At 48.6% G+C, this 20,852-nt stretch overlaps 2 protein-coding genes and 1 long non-coding RNA gene across 9 annotated transcripts in view; 1 reads left to right on the forward strand and 2 right to left on the reverse strand.

The window, feature by feature from the left end:
• Positions 1 to 20,852, reverse strand: part of HOXA3 (homeobox A3) — a 45,060-nt gene that overhangs the window by 2,232 nt on the left and 21,976 nt on the right. For 3 of the 7 annotated variants that reach the window (XM_064412862.1, XM_064412895.1, XM_064412866.1), the window contains 3 exons: positions 16,549 to 16,733; positions 12,834 to 12,914; positions 1,002 to 1,590 (listed from right to left, as the gene is read on the reverse strand). In XM_064412862.1, the coding sequence (XP_064268932.1) occupies positions 1,002 to 1,473 (472 nt within the window). In that variant the 5' untranslated portion in view covers positions 1,474 to 1,590; positions 12,834 to 12,914; positions 16,549 to 16,733. Of the gene's footprint in view, positions 1 to 1,001; positions 1,591 to 2,252; positions 2,279 to 4,422; positions 4,483 to 8,908; positions 9,547 to 12,833; positions 12,915 to 16,548; positions 16,734 to 20,852 lie in introns of those variants that run through there. The other 4 variants (XM_064412887.1, XM_064412904.1, XM_064412912.1 and 1 more) reach the window with 4 other exon arrangements.
• On the forward strand, positions 5,992 to 8,920 carry LOC135296517 (uncharacterized). Its single transcript, XR_010358605.1, has 3 exons — positions 5,992 to 6,414; positions 7,765 to 7,850; positions 8,139 to 8,920. It is a non-coding gene; the product is annotated as an uncharacterized LOC135296517 (long non-coding RNA).
• Positions 18,957 to 20,623, reverse strand: HOXA4 (homeobox A4). The gene is made up of 2 exons (XM_064412855.1): positions 19,963 to 20,623; positions 18,957 to 19,417 (listed from the first exon to the last, which is right to left on the reverse strand). Exons 1-2 carry the CDS (start codon positions 20,546 to 20,548, stop codon positions 19,089 to 19,091), a joined length of 915 nt encoding a protein of 304 aa, XP_064268925.1. The 5' UTR covers positions 20,549 to 20,623; the 3' UTR covers positions 18,957 to 19,088.

Consider the following 20,852-nt stretch of genomic DNA (forward strand, 5'->3'; position numbering starts at 1 on the left):
ACAATAAAAAATTTAACATATAAATATAGAATTATCAGTATAGTGGATTTTTTTATCATGTCTGGTATATAGCATGAACATATGGTAGTGATTGGGAAGTATATATAAAGAAGAACATACAGTAGCTAGGCTTGCATATAGGCATAGAGATATATCTAAATCTTGCTGCTTTTTAATTAAAGAAATACATTATATGGGAGGTTGAAAACAGCAGTGTTACCACAGCTTTAAAAAGCAGACTGGCAAAACATTTGCTGAAGTTTTGAACTCTATTTCCAAGGAACATTTAAGCAAAAAAGAGGAAGAAATCAGAATAAGCCTGACTTCTGGGCTTTGGAGCTAGCACTGGTGTTATCAGTTTGGGTTTCCTTGAGTAATAAAAGGGTTGATATACACTTCCATCCCTCAAATAATGTTTTATGGGCTGAAGTTTATAGCACTCCTGAATGATTTTTGTTTACCAGGCTTGTAACTTTGCCAATCAGCTTATTAAAATAGGAAGAGGTTCTGACTGCATGCAGGGCATTGATCCTGCCTGCACATGATTATGAGCTATTTTATTCCCGTTACACTTCAGCAGAGATAGGTCACTGTCTTATTAATCTAACAGCACCATGCCAACAAAGTACTCGGGACAAGCCTCTGGCTTAAGGCCTGGGCTGCTCCACACTGACATGATTTACTGAAGGGGGGATTACCTAAGAAATGTGATAGATGCTGGAGGGCACAAGTGGTTCTGCCACTAGGAAGCAAAGTCAGTTCAGATCCATTCTGCGAGTCTGGGAAAGTTTTGTACGGGGTGTTTTTTTCACCGAGCTCCCCTCAGTGAATAAGCTGAGTGATGGCAAGCCCTTTCCAAAAGTTTCATGGGGTCAACTCAGAGGGTGAAAAAGCCCCCACCCTCCCCTCCCTGAAGTGAAGGTGGGTAAGACAACCCTCCTCCCCACCGGATGCATAGGCAGCCCAGGAGTACCCAGGGAGAGGGGGAGCATGTTTCATACCTGAACTGGAACTGCTGTTTTTCTGCTTTGTGTTTTGCCGAGACTCTTTCATCCATGGGAATATCTGTTTGGACACGGTGGGTGAGTTAAGAGCTGGGCTCTTGGTGGGGTTGGCCGGGGCAGGGTTGCTGCTGGCATTTTGAGGTGGTGAGGTGGAGGTCGGAGGTGGAGGTTGTGACTGCTGGGCTGGAGGCGGCTGCGGTGGAGCCTGTGGATCAGCGAGGCTGGGGGGCTGGAGAGTCTGGCTGGGGAGGGTCCTCATGCAACTCTCACTGATGTCATTGGCCTTGTGGTGGGACACAGAGCTGCCAGGGGACTGGAGAGAGCACGCGGGGCGGTGGTACTCAGTTTCCACAAGTGATGAAGATGGAGGATATTGCTGCTGACTCGCATTATAAGTGAAACCATTTGCTCCTTGGTAGGGGTAGGCACCATAGATTGCAGAGCTGTCGTAGTAGGTCGCTTTTTGCATTTCGTTGTTTCCCAATATTTATTTCGCAAACTGACAGGGTCTTGACACCCTTGGAGAATAACATTGGCACCCCTCTGTCACGTGGCGCTCTTCCTCCAATGGCCTCTCCGGGCAGACCTGGGGTGTGGGGAGAGCAGAGCAGGGTGAAGAAATGGTACAAATCCATCTTACTTTCAATAGCTAAGTGACATGAAAGCCATAAAAGAAAAAGTGGTCAGCAATATTTAGCAGCATGACTTGGCCTCAGGCGTGGAGCATTTCGATATAAAAGCTGCCTGGATTTACTGGCAGCTACAAATATGTGCTTTGCTGCACCGGGATAGAGGCTTTCTAGGTTTGCTTTTTTTTATTATTATTTCTTTCTTCTTAAGGAGCAGAGCAAGCGGGTTGATGGTTTATCACCAAGAGGCTGTTTTAATACCGGTCTCTGAGATAAGGGTGATCGAGGAATCAGTGATGCAAAGGGGCTGGGCTATTACTTCAGTCCAACTCTAAGATCAAACCCTCTCCTTTAACCAGCGGTGTTTTATTTTTAGCCTTTCTCTCCTGGCTACAGCTCTTCATACAACTTCAATGAAATATATGAGATGGTTCCTGCCTACGTGTGGCAGGGGGCAGGAGCAGGGTGGAAAGGTTTCCTAGGCAGGGATATTTAAACACCCCGACCCCGAGTGATGGATTTTGCCTTGTCTATGAAATGCTCGATAGGAAAATAAACGAAGCCGGCACCTTCTCCCCTCCGTGCCCGCACGCCGCCCCGAGCCGCCCAGGTCACGCACCCTGGCAGCAGCGGTTCGTGCCCGGGCGAGCCCCGCCCGCCGCCCGCCGCGGCTCCCTCTCGGTGCTTGGGCCGTCCCGCGGAGCCCCGAGCCTGCCTCCCACTCGCGAGTGGGTCCGGCCTCAGCTGCGCCCGGCGCCGCTCGGAGCCCCTCCAGAGGGGCCAGCAGGGGCGGTCGTTGGTTTGTTTTTTTGCAGCAGTTATTTTCAAGACACTAACTTTTCGTGGAATCAGCCAGATCCTACCTGTTAAAACATGATGGATTGGGGGGAAAAAAACACACCAGAAACCTGAAAAACCAGCGTTCATCTCCATGACCACGGCTTGAACTTTCCTTCCAACTTAGCGATAATAGGTTCTGTCTTGGAAACTGCTATGTAATTTGATGTATGAGGGTCACTTGGCTGGGGAGAGGGTGGACACAAACTCAGAGAATGCTTCTCCTGCCCGGGCGAATCCTTTCCTTCCCCCCCTCCCCTTTTTTTTTTTTTTTTTTTGGTCACCCATCCTCCTTTCTTTCTGGGATTCCCCCCCCCCCCCCGCCCAAATTAAAGTCTACTCGTCACCTGCCTGAAAATAACCAATTAAAGAATCGCCCGTATTAATGAGAGAGGAGACCTGTGCATAACCTCCGATCTAGGAGGTGTTTCCACACGCACTCACATTGTTCTCAGAAACTGAAGTGTGTTTCTCACCGTCCTCCTAACCCCTTGCTGGCAAATAACCACGTCTTTTCAGATCACAAGGGCCTCTTTCCTTTTACCACTTTCCCTGTACTTAAGCAGCTGGATATTTTCCCCCAAAAACATCTAACGAGGACAAATGCTTAGGGGTGAAAAGCCTTACACAACACAAGCACCAAACGAGCTCATTCTACGCCTTTCAAGTTATACAAGTTCTTAGAAAACAGTATTCCCTTTGTTAGATCGTAACAAAATGAAGGTAACACACCTACAGCAGGGCGGTTACCCTGCTATTGCACTAATCAAGCTCTTTGGATGCTATTAAGCTAATAAGCCAGTAGAGATCTGAGGAGCATACACAATTTCCAGCTCCTCTCCTCTCCTTGCCTCTGCTATCGAGGCCTGGTGTGATTTTTCTCAATTCCTTTGAAAGAGAGACTATAGACACCACTACCAGAGGAGAAGGAGGAAACAATCAGCCAGCGGTGATTTCACAAAGGCACCCGTCTTTCATGACCGCGACATCAAATATTTCACCTTCCTTCGGCCGCTGCGAAGTTTTGTGGCGCTGGCAGGACGGGCAGCGCGGAGCGAGGGTGCGGGTGCGCTGCTCCCGCAGCTGCCGGCCTGCAGACAATAGGCAACTTTACTTGGAAGGCAAAATATTATTGGAGCTTCGGCCGTCTGCCAGCAAGTTAAAAAAAATTAAAAAAAATCAGATCCCGAGTTTGGGTTCGCCAAGTTAATCACTTCCTACAAAGTTATAGAGAAGCGGGGGTAACCTGAGGAGCGCCCGGTCATTCCAGGAGAAAGTGGGAATAGAGGGATTAAGAGCGACAACGATCCCGGCAGCGTCCTAACGGGAAAGGGGAGAGGAGGTGGATTTACCACCCCAGCCGGTGCCTGGGATGGGAAGAGCTCTCCTCTCCCCTTCGAAGACAAAAAGGCAGGTTTTACAAACACAAATGGGCCCCCAAGCTTTCCAATGCCTCTTTTATCGGCTCCGTCTCGGTTTGTGCAATACACGGCTCTGCACTTTACCAACTTCTCTCCCTCCACCCAGACAGCCCAGAAGCAGCAGATGAAAATTGCTTGGGAAGGCAAGTCCGCTTGGTTTTCCCCACTCCCTACTTCAGCTCTGTCCTACCCTCTCCTCCGCTGCGCTTCCCCCCCTTCCCAAGCACACCAGATCTTTACCCCGTACCTCCCAACCGAGCCCCAAACTCTGACTCTAGGACGAAAAACCAGGCAGCCCCCCTGAAAGATTTCCTGAAAGATAAAGACAAAGTTGAGGGAAGGTGGGGGGTGGGGGGAAGAGAGGAGAGAGAGCTGCCTGAACACGAAGTGTAAGGGTATCAGTCACTGCCTGGAAGGAAGCCCCAGCTTGTGAACTCTTCTTGAACCGACATTTAAGTCTACGGTCATAAATCACTGGGACATAAACTCCGCCATTCACGACTGATAGCAGCGTATTTGTGGCCTGCTTACCTTAACTTCTGACGACTGAGGCGGAAGCCAGCATGCTCTCTCTCTCTCTCTCTCTCTCTCCCTCTTTTTTTTTTTTTTTTTTTTTTTTTTTTTTTGAGGCGACACAACCCAGAGAGCAGGGGCTGTCTGCCCCAGCTCGATCCCTGCGGCCGCGGGGTGGGCACGGGCTCAGCTCATCGGCAGCCGGCACCCCCCGGCCGAGAGGGGCGAGTCCTGCCCCGCACGGGATGGGGTCGATTGCTCCCACACCCGCCTACCCGGCTCCCCTGACGCTTCCAGCTGCGCACCCTACCCCGAGCCGGTCCTCGGCGTACCGTGCTCCCCCTGTGCGGGGCACGGAGGACGGGGATGTTTCCCAGGGCTGCTCTGGGAAGGGAAGGAGAAAGAGGGAAGGAGGGGGGGTGGGGGGGAGTTGGAGCGGGGAAAATGGGAAAATATTAAAAAAAAAAAAAAAAAGGAAGGAAGAAAGAAAGGCGGCCGCCTGGGGAAGCATGGGGCAGGGTGGGGGCTGGGGAGGGAGCGCAGGAGCACGGCAGTGAAGGAGTGCGGCCCCCCCGCACCCGGGCGTCACCGAAGTCCAGGAAAATTATGCTAATGAAGACAAACGGCGCTCACAAAGGGTCGCTCTCACCAGCCTCCAGGGTGCTGCTGTGGGGGTTTGAGTTTGTCCCTCTTACCGGTGGGCTTGGGGGGCAGCTGCAGAATAGCCCCTCTGCCGCTCCCCACGGCCGGGAGCCCCGCACAGCCCCGGCTGAGTCCCGGCGAGGGGAGCAAAGCCCGGAGAGCCGGGGCTGGGTCCGGAGAGCCAACCGAAGCCCACCAGGATCCCCGCTCTGGGCAATGCTTTCAGAGCCACGCTGGAAATCATTAGAGTTACTAATTATTAACTCATGCATGCGTGAGCGCACACACACACAGATGTACACACAGACACCCCCTGCCCCCCTCAAATATCCCCAGCGCCCGGGACGGGCACAGAGGCGCTCACGCACGCACATGTGCTGCCCAGACGGGTCGGGGTGCCCGCAGCACCCCGTGGGGACGCGTGGGTGGGAGCCTCGCGTGGACGCGGGCCCGTCCCTCAGCTCGTCTCACAGCTCGCCTTCGCCTTCTTTCCGCGGCACAGCTGAGGAAGGCGCTGGCCTCTTTCCTCAGCCCCACGGGCTTTGGGGGTGGCGGTGTCCCCCCAGTTTCCTGCACCAGAAACACGGCAGCGACCGCGCAAACGAGAACTCAAACAAAGTTGGGGATCCTGCCCGTCTGGCAGGCGGTAACGGGGCTCTGGGCTCCGAGCATTAAGCGGAGCCCGAGAATAAAATCTAGGTGTAAACTTGACGTTACTTCGTTAATTAAGGCATTATAAATATAACTAGTCCGTTTAAAGCACGAGGGAACCCAGCGTCATCTTTAAACACAAACAAAGCGAGGGGGAAGCGAGAAATAAAAAGCACTATAAGGCTGGGGTGGCCTCTTACGCATACCAATGGTTTTTGTCATTTATGGCTATGCAAGATTTATGACTTCGTGCACCAAAGCTGTAAACAGAGCACTAAAACAGAAAACACTTGCTCCTTATGGCACAAGTGAGAAGGCACCACATGAAAGGGGAAGCGGCCAGCGTAGGAGGAGAGAAGAGGCAAAAATCCTTCGTATGCGTTTTGCTTCAAACAATCCTGTGAATGTTGCTTTGGAAGAAAAAAAAAAAAAAAAAGTCTTTTTAGTCAATAATCAACCCCACACTTTCTTCTGAAACTGCTGATCTGCCATTCGCCCACTTGCCCGGCCAAATACTGAGAGGCAGCGCTGCGCCCCGGCGGAGCCCCCCGGACTGGCGAGGAGGATTTGGACAGGGAGAGAAAAGATGGGGACTGCCGAAACCTGCGGACACCGGGGACCCTGCCGGTTTGGGGTGCCCGCCGAAAACTGGGCCAGTTTTTCCTAAGAGCGCGTTTCAACTTGGGAGCCATCTCCAGCGGGATTTTCTGACCAAATGTCTGTATTTAAGAACGGGGAACGGGAAGCGGGGGGAGGTTTTTTTTTAGAAATGGAAGGGTATGTAAGGACTTTAATCGTGAGAACCGGAGTGGTTCATAGGAATATGGAAGCGTTTCTTCCATTCATCTTGCTGCCTGGAAAGTGTATTTTGCGAGATTTCTCCAATTAGTCCCATTTCCCCACCCTCCCCCCCTCCCCAAAGAGGTAATTTTAAACATGAGAAGATGATTATTTTTTTTTTATGTCTCCTATGATGTCGGGATAAGTGTCCCAACGCACAGATCCCCGCTGCTTTTATCTGTCTTTCCCTCCCAGAGGCCGAATATTTTCTTTCTGCTCCATTCCACGGAGAGAGATAGGGCTCAGCTCGGGGGGGGACGGGCAGGGTTTGGGGCTGATTTCTGAGTCAGAAATGACCTGCCTTTTCTCCCCGAAGAGTCCCACTCTGTGGCACTCCCTCCCCTCCCTCCCGCCCCAACTCCCCCGAATTACTATTTTCCGAATAAAATAATGCCTGTAAAGCACCTTGTCCTTGGATGCCCCGAAATGGAAGCAGGCAGCACCATAATTCAGGGCTGCTTCTGGGGGATCTCTTAGAGATGAAATAGCAAAGCAGGGAGTTCAGGGAGAAGTGGGCCACTCCTGGAAGTGGTGCTTGTTCAAGTCGTTAGAGAGTTAGAAGGGGATATCAGCTGAATTAGAGAAGGACTGGACAATCGAAGCAAGCCGTGGTCAATCTAAATTGTTGTTTATATTTTCTAACACTAGAGAGGCAACGCACTCTTTGCTATTTGCTCAACAGCCTGAAGTTATTTACACAACTCGCCGAAATCCCCCTTTCCTCCAGAACTCTTCTTGCTTTCTTTTACTCTAGAGCAGGACTGTATTATTTATGAGTGTTTTAACTGGGTCAATATGCATCCAAACTGGGTCATAAATCAGCGGAAAGACTGCCAAGTAATTTAACTGCAATTAAAGCTTGGATTTTATTTTTGAGGCACATTTTGGCCCATTTCAAAATACGGCAAAGCCAATGTTGGCTTTTAAACACACAGATGGGAGAAAAAGAGCTCTCCTTCCCTTACTGAAGAGAGAGACATCGTGCTTCAGTGTGGCGAGAAGGGGAAATAAAATTTATTTGGGTCAGTTCTGCTTCGAGAGCCGCTTTAAAGAGCAGGGAAACGTGAGACCATCCCAAACATCACCCTGAAGGTCTCTGCAGAATGGCCGCGAATAGCTCCGAGTGGAAATAACCTTTTTTTTTTTTTTTTTTTTTTTGGTGCTCTCAGCGGAGTTTTTATCATCGTTCACTTTTCTCCCTCTCTCCCTCTCTTTCTGACCCCTTAGAAGACGAGCAATTACAAACAGCGCGTAACTGGACACAAAATGGCTCAACAAGAATAAGCGAGAGGCATGGAACGAACTGGAGGAAAGTGAGTCCCGGGGCTCCAACCTTCCCAAAGCCGGGGCAGACCGGGGAAACAGGGATTCATTTAGCATTTTGCCCTCTTTGGATAGCCAAGTAATCTTTAATTTTTGTCATTTAAAGTGCATTTATATCTATGCATTCACATTGATAAGTATACACAAATACTTACATATTTATATATATGGATATATCTATATTGATGTATGCGACGGCATGGATATTAATTTAGAGCTAGTATATGTTCTCCCAGAAGATACTTTCCACTCCTCTCCTTTTAATTCTCTCTTTCCAGATCCCCAGTCAGAGAGGCAGAATAAACCCCCACATTTTCAAGGCTGATTTATTGTTAGAAGCCGTGGCTGGCTCTTGGTTCAGCTCCTTCTCACCGCGGAGAAATAAAGAGGAGCGCCTTGGCTCATTTGGGAAGGGGAAGCTTTGCCATGGAGCTGAGCACTCATGCAGCGCTCCTCGCACAATAAACAAAGTACCACTAAAGCATCATAAATAAAATGGCAGCACGATCGCACAGTCATCGATTTACGGAGCGGCAGCGGCCGAACAAACACCCATAAAACAACAACGCCGCCGCACACTCGAGCACGACCCCGACAGAGGAGCATCACACACCCCCCACATCGTTTTCTCCGACTTGCCCAAATACATAAATAAATAAACACACAAACACGCAAATAAAATAATAGAATAAAATTAAGGGGGGGAAATATTCAAACACGACAATAAAAAAGGCTTCCTATCTCCAGCCGGTCATAAATAATGGTAAAATGGCAATCGAGGGGCTGTAGCGGAGGCAGCTGGCCATCAACAGCAGTGTGGGATCTCTATGGAGAAAAATAAATAAAGAAGCAAACTCTGCCTGCTCTGCTCGCTGCAAGGGTAGAGTTGAATATTTACCACAGCAAATTGAAACAAAGGGGGAAGCAGCCTGGCTCCGGGTGCACACACACCCGCACGCACACACACGCACTCACTCCAGCCTCTGCTACTGACCTTTGCCTCGAACAGCAATAACTCACCACATAAATGAACAATCAACGGAAATACCTTAAAATAAAATCCATCCTTTCTAACGAAGCATTTCGTCCTCTCGGCTCGACAATAACCTTTCCATAAGGAACGAAAGCTGTCAGCGAAATGGCCAGCTCTTGTGGGGACGGTGATGGGGGCAGGAGGAAAAAAAAAATAATAGAAAGCAGTGCTTGCTCTGAACAGAAACTGGAAAAGCGTAATCGCAGACGGAGCCAGACCGGGTCTCCACTCCAAATGCCACAATAATGCGCTGTATTATGTGCTCACGTGGTCATACGTCAACTTAAATCCTTTTATTTGAAATAGGGAATCATTGAAGGAACAGGGTTTCTTAGCGCGAGCCTTCGCTTTTTAAAGCCTTAACCCAATATGTTAAAGAAGAGTTTTAAGGGAGGAGAAAAAAAAAATCTAAGAGATGCAGATGACTGTGGGGGGAGATTGGTCTGATTCTCTTTCCTCCCACACCAATATTTCTTTACACAAAACCCATTGGAAGGTAAGAGGAATTCTTATAACGCTGCACTTCGATACTTAGCCTAATTAGCCGGCGTTTGCTCCCGAGGCCGGCCACTCTGCTGCACGTCGCATGTCCTCTGCAAGCCCCGAAGAAAGCCCAAATCTTCATGCTATTATTTCCAGCCCCCTTCAAAACGGGACGATTACCAGCCTTCCCCCCACCCCCAGCTCCCTCTACCCTGCCATTGTACAGGGCTTGCTCAACTCCCACACGCTACATCAGGACTCCTGTAGAAACTAAAAAGACCTATAATTACCTGACAAAGGCAAAAAAGAGTCTCTTCTAAGAGGCTAGTTGATTTTTGTCCTCGTAACACACTATGAAGAATACACCTTTCTTCACTGGCGTGCCTCTGAATTTTGCAAAATCTTTTGGGACCTTGCTGTTAAACCTGTGCTTACGCATTTCCTATACAGCTAGTTTGAGTGATGCACAAAATTATAGGTTTCTAGCGTTGGAAAAGAAAAAAAAAATTGGGGAGGGGGAGTTCTTTGCCTTAGGGAAAAAAATTAAGGAAAAAAGAAAAAAACAAAGTTGTATGTGGCCCCTGAGCCAGGCAGCTTTGCCTGTGTGTGAACCCATCGCATCTTCCCTGTAAGATTGTTTAACTTGTGCTATTGACACAATAAGCTAAACAAACAAAAGAAACCCTCCACTCACACAACTTTTCTGGAAGGAGTCAAAGTAAATCAGATAGTTCACGCTTTTGCCGCGCTCCTGGTTCAGTCCTGTGGCTCCAGCATTGTGCATCATCATGTATGCACCCTTGCCCAAATCTTTCCACCATCTCCCATGAGCTCAAAGAAGCTAACTACATATCCCCTCTTGTTGTTTCACCTACTTCATTGAACAGAATGGAAGGAGGTTTCTTTTTAAAGATGACTTTTAGTGTTAGTGTAAGGTTTGTTAGTGACAAGCCTTATAACACTCTCGCCTGAATTGTAAAAGAGGGCCACTGGAATGTAAACCCATTTGTAACAGTGTACAGTAGTGGCATTGCAGCAAAGTCAGCGTGAGGTTACAGCAGGAGAAAACTTTGCAATTTCTCATATGGAAGTGACTAAGTTAGTATCCAGGGTATACATGTTATCCCTCACCAGGAACTGGAATAAAAACTACACATGTCCCAAAAAAGAGGGGCATTAGGCACACTCGACATGCCCGGGTCTGTAACTATGAGCTTGCCTGGTAACTCCACAGCTCTCATACTTATGGTAAACCAAGGCCGATATTTGCTTGAGATGGACTCACCGCTCTTTTAAATTTGGTGCGTTTGCATCCCGTAGAGGAAGCACACAACTGAAATTCAACAATGAAACTGAAATTAATGGGGAATGGAGCAGATGTTGAAAAAAGCGAAGCAAGTCTTTCTTGGGGCTGTTGTAAAAAGTTATCGACTGCTTTGCGTCAAAAGTAGAAAGATGGCTTTAGAAGTTACAGTCTTGAGCAAATAGAAACTACAAAAGCAATAAATCACAATCATAAGTCATCTGAAATGCCTTAACGCTAGCTGTGGCTATTGGCTTCAAAACCTTGTTTCTGTGAACATCTTTATTGGTATTAATGGTCAAGTTAATCCTAAAACTACTGTTTAACAATTAACTTGGTGTATATAGTGGGGAAACTAATTAATTCTTAAGAAAAGTAACTTCTTGACGTGTGAATACCTTTCACAGAGTGTGCTGTGGGAAGGCAGAAGGGGGAGTCTGCCTAACTTTGTGCTGTCCTGAATTGCAGCTGAAAATTATTCTCTTCCGCCAAATTTGGAGAAAGTTTTCTTTGCTCTAGTAGCGTGATTACGAGGTTTCAGATGCAAATTCAAATGATGCTGCGAGTCGCAGGCGCTAGACTTCCCTCGCCACCCCATTTCTTGCTTTGTTCCTGTTCCTGGACACTCAGCGTTGTTTACCTTGATGATTTGGAGACCCGAAAGGCTGTTTCTAGTAGAAAAAAAATGTGGAGTTTATCAGTAGGTGTACTACTGACTTTTCGGTGCTTTATACACATGCCTTGGAGCTGAGTTTGAATTCCAGCCCCAGTAACAACAAACAGATCTGAGTTCATAACGTGCCTTCATTAAGGGAGACCCTTTGTGCCCGTTCTGGCATTAATAGCTAATCTTAGCATTAATGCTATTTGAAAATACCTTCACTATAATTAGAGTTCGAATTTTTACTGTGCTTCAAGTTTACTTTTATGCCAGTCGGTAAGAGGTGTGCCTATCACTCCCATGTGGAGATGAAATGGGAATCACCCGTACGATATAAGTACTTATTTCCTCGCTACCTCGAAAGATTTGCAATCTGCTGGGGTGGAGAGCTGTTTACCTACATCCTTGCGCCTGATAAAGCTGGTCTTTGATCATTCCCAAGTAGATAAAAAGAGCAGCGTTATCGACTGTGCCCTTGTGAGAGAAGTTCTGCTCAGAGTCAGCTGAGTCTGCCGGTGTTGGGTCCGTTTAGGAATCCCAAATATCTCTGCCCGCCATGCTGTGGGTACATGCCACCGGAGGAAGGTTCCTTCGTACCGTGTTTTCGCTTTCAATTTCCGAACGCAAGCGTGAATGGACATTTGCAGCGCCTTTTTGTAGTTAAGATTTAAGCAGCTCATTAAGCCAACACAAAGAGCCCTTGTAGTCCTGTAATTTATGGCCGCTTTTAAAAGGTAGTAAAATACACTAATTGTACATCAACATCCAAAAAGGAGCAGGTAAATCTAGCAGGAATTTGAGCTAATTCTATGTAATCCTCCCCTCTCGACGGCCGGCATTAAAAAAATCTGTCACTATGGAAAGCATTTCTTTTCTCCTGCCAGAGGACCAAGCACACCAAGGACTTCAGCAACTCCGAACCACCAGACACCGACCTCCACTCAGTGCAAAGCAGGCCAGGACGGACAAATACCCGAAATTTATTCGCGAACCATTCTGTTGTATGCACGCAGACAAAAATCAGGTTTTCTAACGTCCCCACATGCACTTCTCGTTCCCAGGACTGGCTGCGGAACCCCTCGAGGAGGAGGCGAGCAGACAAGCCGCGATAAGCAGCCATTCAATACCGAACTGGCTCCAACCCTCTCTCCCTCGCCTGGTGCCTTTGATTTCGGAAGGAGCTAAGAACGGACAAAGAAATTCTCTAACTCTTTCGCTCTTCAGATGACTTTGCATCCTTCCTGTCCCCAATGCCTTTATAAGGATGGCGATCACTCAGGTCCCGTACACTTCTTTGTCTGCCCAGACACGCGCATTCACCACCCACGGAAGATGAATAGAGCCAATCCAGAAAAAAAAAAAAAAAATTCCAGCTAGGTTAAATATTTATCGCAACAACAACAACAAAACCTCCTTCCAGCAGTCTTGTTCTTCATGCAGGTACCAGGCAAATCGCACTCTTACAGCTGCCACGGGCGCTGCCCGGCTCTTACCTCCTCCAGCTGCGCGGGTCGGGCTGAGGCGCTCCCAGCTCCTTCCACCGCCCCGGCCGAGCGGCTTCGTTTCGGGGCTCCCTGTAAACAAGCAACAAACAGTGCCTTACCGGGGAGTGCAGGGGGAGGTATTTTGCTCCTTCATTGGCAGTACATGGTTTGCCGGGTGCGCTGGGAGAGCCCGGAGAGGGGCGGGCGGGGATGGAGCGGGCTCGGGCTCCCGCGAGGAGCGTGGATTCCCACCCGGGTGAAGAGCATGGGGAGCTGAGAAATAAAAGCGTGCGGTTGTTTTGGTTGGGTTTTTTTCGTTATTTTTTTTTTTTTTCCCTGTAGACAGCTATGCCTTCTGTCTCCAAGTGTTTGGAAATATTGTCATTCCTAACTCTTGTTACATGAATGTCTGCTTTATTTTCCTCTGGGAAACCTTTGTTTAGGATCATTTAATCAAGAACAGACATTAAACACAAGTCGTGGTGTTCATCTCTGCTGAATAAAACTCGGAAAGGATTCCAGTTTAAATGCGGGGCGTATTGTGGTTGGGCTTTTATTCAAACGGTTAGCCGGGGCCCAATCCTGCCACCACAAGCTCACTAAGAGACTAACAATTGACCTCAGCGAAGCGGGATCGGGCCCAAATGCTTAAAAAAAAAAATCCACCAACACAACACACACACACACAAAAAACAGCAACGAAAAAGTCGACATCCATGAAAGCTATTGACAGAGAGGAAAAAAATGGGTTGCTTCTTTTGCCCTAAAATAAGCAGTATTGCTGGTCCAAAAAGATAATAGTCAGGTTATTTGCATGCCACTTACTGAATCACTTTTACATATGAATTAATATTTTACATCTGTATTCAGTCTTGCTAATAAAACCCATCTAACGCATCTTACAATCGTCAGTAAATGTAAATGCTAATAATTAAATAACACCGTTCTTGCTGAAGGGTGTTATCTGAGCCCTGGAAATATTAAGTCTGTCTTGGGACAACTTTTCGAGCAGATACTTTGCTTTGGTAATTTAGTAGTTCCATAATTACGCTAATAATTTTAAATTTGGTGTTGAACTCCAGTCTACATAAAATTATGCAATAATAGCCTACTAAACTGTTTATTGCTGTCTCATAAATTTGCGAACGCTGACTGTTAAAATCTACTGGCAAACACAAAAGAAAATGGAAAGTTCGAACTGCAATCACAGAGCCCGGGCGCTGCTTCCTGGGGTTACCCTTAGCTCTACCTTTCCTTCCACTCGGCTTCAGCACAGGGGGAACCCCCCGGCATTTTAGGCTCAAAGTCGTACCTTAGCCGTTTTGATCTCTAATCAATAATCATGTTACACAAACAGCAATAATCATCGATCAAGCGTGTCCTGACTGGGTTGTCCCACTCGTGTTAAATATGGAGCGTGTATCTGAAAATGGTGCCAGCAACTTTCTGTTATTTATTTTGGAGCTGTTAGGTCACGCTACCATATTTTACACTGCCACGGTCCTTTAAAGTATGCTGTTTCTTGAAAGAGTTGCTAAGTAGCAATAAAGCACTTTACAAAAACTATGACTTTTTTTTTTTTTAATTTGTTGTTATCCCAAGCTCTAATATTCATTGCGGCACTCAAAGTTCGTACATAAATCGTTCAGACTAATGAGTCATAGAGAAATTCGCCCATGACTTTTCCTTTGCAATGCTCACTGCCTTTCCATTGCTTTTTTGGCCATGTATTAAGAGACGGTGATTTATTAACGCCAGGAAAATTGAACAAAGCAGGTCCTCCTGCACTGTGGCACCCAGCCTTCCACAGTGTGAATTAGAACATTATCAAGTGTGTTTGCCTCCGTAACACTTAATCACCAAAAGCCATAATGTGACCACAAGGCAGCTAAAACAAAGATTTAACATTTCTAAATATTAAACTTGTTAAGCAAATGCTCAGCAGACAAAGCAAGCACAAACAATTAAAGTCATCAAGCTAGAAATACACACTACCTACTTACCAATACAGACCCTATTGCTTGCTTAAGAAGTTTAGAATCTTTCAAGATAAATCAGGTGGGGTTTTTTTTAAAGGGAAAAAAAAAAAGGAAAGAAAGAAAGAAAAACAAACTCCAGTAACAAGGAGTTGAGTTTCACTTCTGAGAGAATCACTCCTAGTGAGGACTGACGGCCACAGATCCATTCCTGACTATCTGCATTAATTATTTAATGAGTCACGTGACCCTAAAGATTAAAATTTCAATATCTCCCCCAGAACAGACGCAACACCTTTATCTGCGATACGAGCAGGGATGCTCGTACTTGGGTCCCCTAATCTCTCCTGCCTTTGACAGCTCCTCAGTTTCCAGGGAGAGCTCTGGGGCATTATTAACAAGGGTTTGTCCCGTTCTGCACAGCGAGCCGGGGCAGCTTTGCACCCTCCGCTCCCCCCCACTCCAAAGGAATCAGCTGAACCCAAATCGTCATTGTCTGCAGCGGGGAGGGGGCTCTGCGCTGCTGCCAGGGGGACGGGGGAGCATCAGGGCGGCATTGCCCGGGTGAGTGCCGCCTGCGCCCCGGGCGGAGCCGGCAGGGCTGCCGGGGCCGCGGGGAGGCGGCCGCGGAGCTCCCGGGCCCGCCGGGACCCGCGTGGGCCGGGCTTGGGCGCCCGCGCAGCCCCGCGCAGGAGGGGACAGCCCTGGAGCGACAGCCCGGGGTCCCACCCCGCCGCTGCCGGCCAGGCCCGAGGCTGCGGACCCGGCCGGAGCCCCCGCCCCCGGGACGTGGCGGGCGGGGCGCCGCGGCCGCGCTGGCCCCGCTCGGGCCGGGGTCGGAGCCGGGCCGGCCCGGGCTGCCCCAGGCGGCCCCGAGCCCACCGGGGCCCGGAGAGCTGGAGGTTCGCTGCGAGCCCGTCCGGATCTCCGCCCGTGCGAGGGCTCCCCCCACCCCTTCCTCGTTTACAAACACAGGACAAGAAGACCTGGGACTGCAAGGACCCTGGGGGAAAACAAAAAAACCAAAACCCCCCCCCCCAAAAAAAAAAAAAAGGAAAAAAAAATAAAAAAAAAATAAAAAAAAATCCTAGCACTGCGTAATCCCCCGATGCGGGATGGCCCTGGTTATTAAATACCACAAGGCGCTTGTCACAGTTCAGCTCCTCCTGTAATGAAACACCAGGTATAGCAAGATCTTGCAGGAGAAAGGAGGATGGGGATCTCAGAAGAGGAGGATTTTTCTTGGTGGGTGGAGGGGAGGTGGGTGCCGGGGTTAACCGAGTGGCGTTCCCTGCTGACAGCAAATTGACTCCGAGGTGATTTGGTCTTTCTTTGAAATATTGACACACTTCCACTTCCAGCGTTTTGAGCTGTGCTCGCCTTTGTGGCCAGAGCAGATAAATCCGTGTGTGAGAGACACCGGGAGAGCAAGAGAGAGGGAGGGGGGAGAGACATTTAGGTCCAAGTGCCGGATTAAAAAGAATACTGTCTTTAAAGGTCAAGGGTTTGAAGGGTCAGTCTGCTCCTCTAAAAAAAACAATTAATGGGATAGAAAATTTGTCCTCTCGGTGAACTCCTGGTTGCCTTAGCAAAGGGAGCACAATGCGAGAATTTAAACAGGACGATGTAATTTTTGAGGTTATTGTAAAGACGGGAGGTATTGGACGGGGAGCAGAGGGCTCCCAGCCCGGGAGCAGCATTCTGCTCCCAACACAGGCACAAGGGGAAGAGAAGGAAGGAGAATTTACCTTAAACGATGAAAATCGGCCATGGGGTATTTTGCAGTCCGCAGTTCAATCTCCAGCAAGAGAATGTACATTTTTTTAGGAGACAGCCAAGATGCTGTGTCTTTACACATGACCACTTTTTTTTTTCCCCAGGAAAATCCTTTGCGTCTTCACAGACTTTTCCAAGAGAATGCCTTTCAGAACCGCTGTTGAATTACAAAGAAGTATTTATTGTAGGAGGTGATTAATGATTCTCGCTAAAATTGCTATTTGCAGCGTGATTTCATTTCTCTTTACAATGGGAGCAAACCAGGTTTATACGCATAGGCTGCACACTAAAGAAATCCTGCGCTGCCAGTTAATATGTTTCAGCTGGAATTTTGCTCAGTTGTGCTAATTTTGGCTCTAAACACATTAAGGGATTCTTAAGCAATAAACCAAATGAAGAGTTACACATTTGCTGATAGTAGTTACCTGACATGGAGCTATATTTTTTCCCCCATTGTAAGGAGACAACTGGCGACTCAGAATTTAGTAAACAGTAATATGTGAGCAGAAGTGTGCTTTCCAGGCCTGCTCCTTGGTCAGGTATGGGGACAGCCGTGTTTGCTGAGGGTGTTTACAGCTGCCACCTCCCTGATGCTGAGCGTGTTCTGCCAGTGGAATGTTACATTTTTCTCTGGGATGGTACATATTCCATGGCTAGGCAGGGATGTTGGCACAACCTTTGGGGCCTGGTGCTACCTCAGCCAGGGATGATGATGCCCCCTGGTCCTGGTGGCCCCACTTAGGTGAATTCCAAGAATCCATCTTGTATGTATTTGAATGAGTAAATAAATAACTATTGGCCTTCAGGTCTTCCTTGGAAGATTTAGTAGCACTTGAGCTCCTTTCCAAGACTTTTCCTACCCAGCTCAGTGCTACACCGTGTTGTGAAAGCCCCAAGCAGGGCTCTCCGTTAGCAGCTCTGCTTTGCCTGAGCTCCTTAGCTGCCTGGAAGCAGGAAGATGCACAGCCTAAGCTGGAACCAGCTGAATCCCATTTTGCCACAGTAGTTGTGACAATCTCGGTCAAAAAAGGTTCATGAGTTCTGTGCAAATTCATGTGTCTACCAAGGCTTTCTCAACACATTTTGAAGTAATCTTAAAACAGAAACAAAACAAAAGAAAAAATGAAATAGAAACAGAAAATGCAGCTTAAAAAGAAATTTTAGGTTACCGTTCATGTATTCCCCTTAAGCAGTGTTATCCAGCTAAGAAATCATAATCAGGCGAAAATGAATGAATAAACCACGACTGGCTAAAGATTTAAAGTGTTATCACGGCATGGGAGCTTATTGGCTCCCAGAAGAAGCACAGTTTCTCTTGTCAGGCAGCTTAAAACAGTCTCACGGCCAGCGGTGGAGTGAGACTCATTCTGTCTAAGCCAGCTAAAGAGAGCACCACTCACCTATACAATGAAGCAAGACCTTTCCTCGTCCTGCAACTCAATTTTTCCCAGCCAGGCAAGTAGGAGTCAGGAGGTTTTCCACCACATTTAAAATAACCATTACCTTATTGACAAAATGAATCCAAGTCAAAACAATGCATTAAACTGTTGTTTTCCATTCCTGATGCCAACACCGGCCAAGCACAAGGTGGATGAAACAGCACGTAGTGGACTTGTGTTTCAAGCGTTTAATTCTTTTGTACAGAATAATCTTTATTACTAGCATTTGGCACTGTTATACATTACACCAAAAATCCACAAATTGTACATGGACCCAAACTATTTAGACGGTGCCAAATATGAAGACAGCAACAGCCTTTATAGCAATATTTCTTTAAATAAATGCAATAGGGAATGTGGAGAAAAACTAATAGATCACAGCTACTGAGGGGGCTACACTTAAAACCAGTTAAGTTACCTTTGATACATAAAACATTTTCCTTTAGACAGCGTAAGGGGACTTTTTCATAAGTCTTTAACCTCTTGTGGACATGCTCATTCTCCCATGTTGGTCTGTGTGTGTATACGTGCCTGTGCACCATCACACACACAAGCACACACAGAGAAATCCATGAACACACCACAGAACAGCGCTATTCAAGTCAATGCCTTACACAAGTGTCTCACGAGCTCTTTGCTTTGTTTTAAACGTTTTTTTTTTTATTTTTTAACGTGTTCCCTAAAGAAAAAAAAAAAAAAAGAGTCCGTCTTAGGTACAGAGAATTCATCCATGACAGCATCCATCCCTCTCTTACACCGAGGGCAAGAGAGTGTTTCCATAAATAGAAAAAAATGATGGGCATGGAACCATTATCTATATACAATGTAGACAATCGTCCGGGTTTTGGTTTAAACATGTGCCCGTTCTTGGACACGTCTCGTCTTCCTTTGCTGCTCCTGTTTTGTTTAACACAGTTTGGTCCAAAAGGCCAGCCTCCACCTCGAGGCAGCTTGAAAACCCCAATAGATAGGTATATATATATATATATTAAAAAAACCAACAACAACAACGACAAAAAAAAAAGCCAACCAAACAAAAAAAAGACCAAAAAGACTCAAACCAAAAACCGTATTTATAGCGCAGCTGCGTTGGGTGTAGCCCCATCGAGCGGATGGGGGTGGCCCTGTGTCTGTGCTTTGGACTGCTGGCTCAGTGTGGACTGGTTTGAGGAGCGCATCTTTGTGTTAGGCAGTTTATGGTCTTTCTTCCACTTCATGCGCCTGTTCTGGAACCAGATTTTGACCTGGCGCTCGGAGAGGCAGAGGGTGTGCGCGATCTCGATGCGTCGCCTTCTGGTCAGGTAGCGGTTGAAGTGAAACTCCTTCTCCAGCTCCAGGACCTGCTGTCTGGTGTAGGCTGTGCGAGACCTCTTGGGCTCCCCTCCGTTGTAATTGGGATTGACTGAAACGTGCACACACAGGCACACACATACACACGCGGAGAGGAAAGAAGGAGAGGGGAAGGGATGGAACATAATCATTATATAATAACTTGACACCGGGTTCACATAAGATACATAAACGGCAAGAAAAATTGTTTCCCAGCCTATCGACAGTGGGGACAATCGAGGAGCAATAAAAAATGGTGATGGGCATTTGGGTTAGAAGAAAAGCTTCAAAGACACATGGCCCAGAGCCACTGCAGGGCAATTAAATTTATGGGGGCTATAATTACTGCCCTAACAGTTTGGCGTCTCGTAAATCTTTTGATAAAGGACCCCGGATACAAAAGGTTTCTCACTTTTTTCTTTTTTTTTTCCTTTTTTTTTCCTTGATTTTTTTTTCTTTCTTTCATTTTTTTTTCTTTACTATTAGGAAACGCGGAGGGAGAAGGAGGGGAAAAAAAAAAGCCACACACGCAACGACCCATCCCGGTCCCGGGAGCACCCTCCCCCCTTCCCTCCTCTGCAGGCGCATCCCCACCTCCCCCTGGCAAGGGCAACTCACCCGTGCTCACATGGATCTTCTTCATCCAGGGGTAGACCACCGGCTCCTTCCCCTTCAGCCCGGGCAGGCTCTTGTCGGGCAGCAGCGCACAGGCGGGCCCGGTGCCGGCCCCGGCGGCGGGGGCTGCTTCGCAGCGGCGCTGCAGGGCATGGCCTGGGAGCAGGGGCTGGGGCGGGCCGGGGTGGCCCTTGGCGGGCGGCGGCGGCGAGGCGCCCGGGGGCGGCTGCTCGGGGCCCGGGGCGGCGCTGCCGGCGCTGCTGTAGCTGTAGGGCGCCTGGGGGTAGGAGGGTGCCTGCGCGGGGTAGAGCGCCTCGGGAGGCGGCCCCGGCGGCCCCGGCGGCGCGGCGGGAGCCTGGTAGCCCGGTTCCCGGCGCGGCCGCGGGAAGTACTCGGGCAGCGCCGGGCCCGGGTGCGCGGCGTGCAGGTGCGGCGGCGGCGGCGGCGGCGGCGGGGCGTGCGGGTGCGAGTGGTGCGGGTGGTAGCTGGCGGAGCTGCCGGCGCTGCCGCTGTGCTGCGTGTATTCCTCGCAGGGAGGGAATTTGGGCTCGATGTAGTTGGAGTTTATCAAAAACGAACTCATGGTCATTAATTTGTGAAGTGCAAAAATACTAATTTTTCTCGCGTTGTCGTTTTTCTGGGCTCGGCGAGGCCCCTCCCCTTCCCCCCCCCCTTCCCTCCCTTCCCTCCCTCTCCCCCTCCCGCTGCTGTCAAGTGCTGCCGCTGCCAAAGTTTGGGCCTCCAGCCCTTCCCCCCCCCCCGCCTTCCCCGCTGCACTCCCCTCCCTTCCTCTCTTCCCACCCCTGGAGCGCCTACAACACACACAAACACACACCCGCGCACACACACACCCGCACCCCCCGCCGCCCCGCCACCACCTGACCGCCAGCGCC

Source organism: Passer domesticus, chromosome 1, assembly GCF_036417665.1.
Source record: "Passer domesticus isolate bPasDom1 chromosome 1, bPasDom1.hap1, whole genome shotgun sequence".
NCBI classification, from domain to species: domain Eukaryota; kingdom Metazoa; phylum Chordata; class Aves; order Passeriformes; family Passeridae; genus Passer; species Passer domesticus.

Excerpts from the sequence above, each read along its gene's own strand:
- HOXA4 (XM_064412855.1), bottom strand. The coding sequence starts at position 20,548 with ATGACCATGAGTTCGTTTTTGATAAACTCCAACTACATCGAGCCCAAA. Across the intron at positions 19,418-19,962 it reads GAAGATCCATGTGAGCACGG|TCAATCCCAATTACAACGGA; the intron begins GTGAGTTGCCCT and ends TGCACGTTTCAG.